Genomic DNA, 6981 nt, shown 5'->3' on the forward strand with positions numbered 1-6981 from the left:
ACTTGGCTTTAATATGAACAATTGGCACAAGTCAGTGAGTAAAAAAGAAAAAGTTAATAAACTGTAGGCAATAACCATATGTTATATGAAACTCAGCTTTTTAAGGTTACAAAAATGAATGTGATTATGCTCACATAAAGAATTCTAATACATTCCACAAACATTTTAAGATTGGATTATAAATTCTATCCACAAGTCCCATGATAAGCAACAGTTAAAGACATTTCTGAAGCCATCCTATAATACTGCATACAATATTTCATTTAATTCCATAACCATTTCTTGAGGTAAGTACTACCAATCACTAACATTTTTGCAGATGGAGAATCTGGGGCCCAAACATTTTTCCCCATATAAAATATGTCTTGTAAGAGGCATGATTCAAATCCAAGAGTCTAGAAACTAAGCTTTTAGCCACTGAGCTGCACTGCTTCCTATAAAAATAACTGCATGTGTGTAGTCAAGGGAAATATACAAAAGTCCGTCTTCCTCCAGATGAACCTCACTACAGCGCTTCCTTGGCCAATTCCTGAAACACGGCATCACGTACTCCTATTTCAGGAAGAAAGACACTGATTATTTGCTTTATTGCATAAGGTTATGTGTCAGAGATGAGGCCAGAAAAGCAATCTCACATCATGTGTGTGACATCAACATGTAAGCTGGTTCTACAAAATAACATTTTCCATTTTTGTTTAAGGTATTGCAGCACTGATGTGGTACCCTGTGTAACCCTCCTTTATACTTGTTCAGGCTTTTAAATCTTTCTCAGTTCTCTGTTTTTATTACTATTCCATTTTGGGGGTCCTCAAATATGATTAAATTATCTAAACTAGATAGCACAACTGAGGACCACATAGTAGGTCCTCAACTACCTCAACTCCCAAAAGAAGTGGCAAAGTAAAAGGATAAAAAGTAACCCTATCCTTAAGCTTCTAGTAAAATCTACTGGAAAAAAATCATTATCAAAATCACTCATAATTATTATTATTAGGAGTTTAGAATTCTAATATTTTGGTTGCTGATAACTTATGATGCACGATTAGTATAGATATACTTCAGGAAATAGAGGTTCCTTGTTAATAATGGGCACCTTAGCCTCCTTTTCTTGTTTTACCTCTCCACTCTAGATCAGAGGTGATGGAAAGATTAGAACTGGGAGTGGTCCAGAAAAAAGCAATTGCAGGAGATCCATGGGCATTGTAAGGAAAACAGGGATATACCTAATTTCTAATTCTATATTAAAGTTCTGGAGGACGCCCATTACAAATCTTCTAAATGCTAAACCCACTCCCCACCCCCCTTTACTTTGCTACTGATCAGGTACTTCTTGACTGTCAATTTTTGATGCTTTAATACCTGTGAGTAGGGATAGGGCTCTTTTGATCTAACGGTGCCGCCAGGAAAGGGCACAGACCAGGCATCAAACACAAGAACGATCTGCTCCCTATTCTGGCACCCTCCCGCACCCGTCTCCTTTTGCTTAAGGAAGTATTTACCATAAAAAAGTAGAATTTCCCTCAGCAGATCCTCTCCACTCACATCTCTTTCCCCCCTTTTTTCTTCCATTCAACTTCTGGACCCGTTACCTTGGCCATATGGCTGCCAACGGGAATCCAGCTCGCCTCAACTCTGCCCTTGTCCATTTTAAGTCCGTATTTCGCACAGATAAAATAGACTGAATCTCGGCAAGGGTCTAGAATTTAGAATTACGCCTGTTAATCCTGCCTCCGTCCAGGAGTACCCATATAGGAAAGAAACCAAAACCCGAAAGTGGCCTTTCTCAGTGCCAGCCCGAGCACTTGGTTTCCCAGCAAAAGACACAGGGTACAGCCCCAGTTGGAAACTCCCAGCCTCAATGAGGAAAAACGGGGTTTTCCGGAGACCTGTCCCCTTGAGGTTTAAAAGCGTGTCCCGTGGGAGCTTCGCTTTTGCTTCTCTAAGGGGTTGGCGCTGCAAGAGCCCAGATCCTCGCCCGTCCCGGGGCGCCTGTGAGTACCGTGGCGCGACCCGGGAGGGTGGGTTGGGCGCCGGGTGGACAGCGGGCAGCGCTGGCGAGGGGAGACTGACGGAGAAGCATTGGGACCTGGGCGCGGGCTGCCACCGCTGAGCGGCTCGGAGGCTGCATCGCCCGGTCCCGGGACAGAGAGCAGGCGTCGGGGACTGCTTCTCCCACGCAGCCCGCCAGGCTCAGCAGCCCCAGGTGCAAGTGGTGATGGGCCAGAGTACTCGGGTGAGGCTGCCGGCTGCCCAAGGGCAGAGCCAGGGCTCTCCGCAGGTCCAAAGTGCAAGGCCGGGCTGTTCCCGGACACGCCTGGGCGCGGGGCCCCGCAGCATGTCCCAGAGTCCCCTGGCGTGCCGCGCGCGCGAATTTATGCGCCCGGGAGAGGAGCGCTTACCATGGAACATGGTCTGCGGGAGGCGGGCGTGGTCATGATGACCGCCACTGCAGCAGGAGCAAGCTCTCACCGCCCATAGTCACTCCCAGGACCCTGGTCTTCCGCGGAGTTGCCGGGAGTCCGTGCCGGCTAGGGCCGTCTCTGCAGCTGGTTCCTCCTACCCACGCCGCGACTGCTGTTTCATCCATCCCAAGGGGGGCGGCACACACCACGGACCGGCTGTGCGCTTCGCCTTTCCCATAACTTCCGTAGGATCAGCCGACAGTGTACTTTCAGTTTCTGCTTTGCGCTTGGTCTGCAGGTTCGATCTCTGAGTTAATCACTGGGGCACCTTCACCTCCACGCACACCTCCTTCTCCTGGTCACCTGCGTCCTCCCCTAGCGCTTCCTGTGCACCTGGACCAGGACCAGAGGAGGGCGCGGAGTCCCAAAGCACTGTAGAAGGAATGAATTGGCCTTCTAAATCGGGGCGATTCGAGGCAAAGACTTTCCAGATGACCTCTAAAACGCCTTGGCAAAGGCAGGCGACTAGGATCTGAAAGCATCGGTTGCTAATGTGTCCACAGAAGACACAAACGTGTAGGGCGAAAACTGGGCTATTGCAAGCGGACGCCAGGGAGGAGGCGTCGCAGCTCTTGCCGCGGGTGTGGTGGTGGACGACGCCAAGTTTGTCGTCTTGTTAAAAAAAAAAAAAGGAAGTAAAGAATGATTAAGAGGGCCACGGGCCACGCCTCTCTAACCTCTCTAGTCTCCTTCCTCTCTGTCTTTTGTACATGCACCTGCCCAGGTGAGACCTCAAAGAAAAATAACCCGGTGTGCCCACCTAATCTGGTAAGTGCTATCTTTGGACCTGAAAATCGAAGCCCAAATTAGGTGGAGAAAGTGGAGACTGACAATAGACGGTAACAGATAAATGCACACATGACTGCGTCCTGTGCATTTATCCGAATTAGCTAATAAATCAACTTATCCATCTTGACTGTCTGTTACAGAAGGGTTATTTTTTTTTTTTCAGGTCTGAATTATTTAGGTATTTTCTGTTTTCATTTGATTTCTGATATTTGCAGAAATCCTGCTTAAATGAAGGTGAGTAATGTAAAGTAATAACAGTGAAAATAGTATTATGGCAATCATTTATCTAGCATTTGCTCTGTACTAGAATTGTGCTAAGTCTTTTATGTATGTCATCTCAAGCAAAATTTTCTGTGTGGTAGACAATTTTGTTATCTGCGCTTCACAGATGTAGGAACTGAGACTTCCTTAAGTATCTGCCAGATTCACTCTGCTGGTTAGTAACAGGGTTGGGACACAAACCTACTGTAAACCAGCTTCTAGAGTGTGCACTTGGAACCCCTGTGTTAGAAGTCCTGTGAACAATGTAGACATTGTTGCCAGGAGAGAGACAGGGCCACATATCATGTGAACGTGCCTTTGCCGCAGCATGGGGACCTCGGGGAAAGTTTCTGGAGCTTGTGAATTCTAAATTGAGACCCGAGCAGGTCAATTAACTTGGCCATGTGAATATTCCAGATTCTGCTATAGTGTGATGGAAGAAAAGAGGAAAAGAAAGAAGGGAGAAAAACAAGGAAATAGAGAGTGAGGCGGTGTTGCTTAAGGCTGAAACTTGGATTTCTATTTCTCTTTGAGTCTCACTTTTCACATCCAACCCATAGGCAAGTCCTGTCAACTCTACCTCTAAAATAAATCCCGAATCTATTCTGTGAATTGCCTAAGGGTAAACCATTAAAACCCTGCTGTCTAGGGGGATCTTCCAGCTTTCACTCTTGCCCCCAACCCTTTCCTTCTCTTCACAGCAGCAGCAGATGTATTTACATTTGACACCCTCTGTGACCACTCTCTGGCCACTTCCCACTGCACACTGGGCTTTCAAGGCCCTGTGTGATCTGGGCCCCGCTGTCCTCTGTGACTTCCTCTGCACCCATGGCCTTTTTCCGCCCTGTGCTCAGCCAAACTGACTTCCACTTAGAACAATATCTAGCACACAGCCACGCAGAGAGTAACGGAACGAGAGAGGACAACTGAGCGAGATGCGTGAGTGAGAACATGTGTGGAAGGGAAAGTATGTGTGGGCAGGAGGGGAATAGGAGGAAAGGGGAAGAGAACAAGGGAAGCAAAAGAGAACAGGAGGCAGAATGCAGTGGGGAAAGCCAAGTTATTTCCATCTGACTGGAACCTAGCCTGGAGGTGGGGAGTAGAGAAACAGGAGGCCCCGAGTAACTGGTAAAAATGAATGCTGTAACTAAACACAGCTAGCTTGGCTGTTGATTTATTTAAAACTCCCTGACAGCAGCATTGAGGTATGTAATTGCACACAGCCTGCAGGGTTTTAAAATTTTTTAAACTTTTCAGGGACAGATAAAAGAGCATCCACCAATAACTTGCTCAACAGGAAATCCATCTTCCTTTTTCATGCAATCACCATAAAACCTGGTTGAGCAAGGGCTTGTGCATAACTGAACTTTTGGGGAGCGTGAACGGAAATTATTCAGAGCTCCAGGAGAGATGTACATTTCACACTGGACTCTGACCCCAAACGTGAAGAATCACTCTGAAGACAATATTCGTAAAGCATTTGGCATTTTTATTGTTTTATGAAAATTGGCACATTCTAACTACATCAAGTTATTTTCTTCGATGACAGCAGTAATACCATTTAAAAAGATATCCAAATGTAGTCTTAAATGCGTGTTTGATATTTTGATAAACTGAACATTATTTTTCATAAGACAGATAGATAAGGAAAAAAGAAATGTTTTATGAATTTTTATATGCCAATGTTTTGTAATAGAGAAATGGAGTGGTTACCATTATGTTCACTCACAGACACGAGAATTGTGCAGAAAAGCCAATATGTAAACAAAGTAGTATATAAAGTTTATGAATTATAACCAATAAACATTAAGAAGGAAGACAACATTTTCAGAATGATTAGTTCAATGTAGTGAAACAAATGGAAATAAAGCAATATGAATGTCAACTTAAAGAGAGAATTGTTAAAGGCTAACTAATGTCTTTTTAAATGTTCTACAATCTTCAATCTAAATAGTTCATTATGGGTAACCTGAAAATCTTTTCTTGATAATTATCTGTAGTATTTTTACCCAACTTAATATGACCATTCTTTGTAGTCTGAGATCTGAATGCTAGATATCATCCTGTCTATAGATATTTTCTGAAGTTCCTATAACTTAATTTTCCAGGCATAATATTCAACATATTTCAAACACACACACACACTCACTGACATACGAAGGACTTCTTCATGGGCATGTGTTCTGTGTAGAACACATGGGGCCTGTGCTTAGCAAGGGCTCTGGGTTTGATTTAATGCTCTGCAGTCACTGTCTGGAAATTCTTAATTATTTTGGGACAAGGGGAGTCTCATTTTCACTTTGCATTGGACCCCACAAATTCTGTAATTGGTCATGCATACTCACACATATTAAGCTACACATGGTGAATAGCAAGGCATGTCTTCAAGGTGGTTTCAGTCTGGTGGAGAAAACATGTTAAACGTGTAATTTCAAGGATAAAGAATATTATGTAAAGGAAAGTTTGAGATGTATTTCAAACCAGAGGATTAAGGCAGTCTAGACTAATTTTAAAAATTAGTGGAACTAGCCTCCAAAATAGGTTAATGTACATCCAATGGAAAGATAGCTATAAGTGAATAACCTATAACTCTAAATCAGATATGTTTGATTTTCGAGCCTGAGCTTGAGGATGAATTTTAAGTTTTGTCAAATGACTACCCAGCATCAATTTACATGGTAATGTTTTTTTGTTGTTGCATTCCTGAATAAACCACAAATTTACCATAATGCTAAATTCAAGTTGTTAATATTTTACTTAGAAGTTTGCAATTATATTCATAATTGGAGTGTTTGTTCTTCATATTCTGTTTGACTGAGCCAGGGCCATTTTTGTCCAATTTTCTTAGCTTCATAAAAGGATTTGGGCATTCTGTTGTTTTCTAGAAACTGTAATGTTTAAGCATTATATGATTGATTTGAGTTCAACAATGAAACATTTAATTTCATGGGATGCAGTCCAGGGATAGGATGTGACTACCAGGTTCGAACATTTCAAGAGTGAAAATAAAAAGGTTTCTTCTGAAGGCTGAATCAAAATGGCCCCATCAAAATATCAGGAACTGCTGGAAATGTGTATGTCAGCATATCAATGATTGCTTGAGCCATGGAAATGCACGAAATCATCCAACCTGCAACTTCAAAGAGAGAAGAGAGAGACAGTCAGTGCCAAGAGGAACCCTGAGACATGGGCATTAAGGGTAGATGGAGCATTGGGTGCCAAGAAACAAACTGACAAATAATAGGCCGTGAAGTAAGAGAGGCATTAGCATCCCAGAAAGCAAAAGGAGATAGAATTTCAAAACAGATTCAGTAGTCTGTATTTCCAAATGTCACAAAGAGATTGAACAAAATGAAGTTTGCAAAGTGTGCCCACTGAGTTTGGCATAGTAGAGATTGTCTGTGGTCCTCATGACAACCGTTTGAGAAGAGCAGTGTAGTTAGAAACAATATTCCAGTTTCTGAGACCT

At 43.3% G+C, this 6981-nt stretch overlaps 1 protein-coding gene across 1 annotated transcript in view; it reads right to left on the reverse strand.

Annotated features, from left to right (window-relative positions):
- The window catches only part of IL7 (interleukin 7), a 48205-nt gene extending 45652 nt beyond the window's left edge, over nt 1–2553 (reverse strand). The window contains exon 1 of the mRNA XM_067017169.1: nt 2400–2553. Within this exon, the coding sequence (XP_066873270.1) occupies nt 2400–2409 (10 nt within the window). The 5' untranslated portion in view covers nt 2410–2553. The remainder of the gene's footprint in view (nt 1–2399) is intronic.
- Between the last annotated feature and the right edge of the window lie 4428 nt (nt 2554–6981).

This window comes from Kogia breviceps, chromosome 17 (genome assembly GCF_026419965.1).
Source record: "Kogia breviceps isolate mKogBre1 chromosome 17, mKogBre1 haplotype 1, whole genome shotgun sequence".
NCBI lineage: Eukaryota > Metazoa > Chordata > Mammalia > Artiodactyla > Physeteridae > Kogia > Kogia breviceps.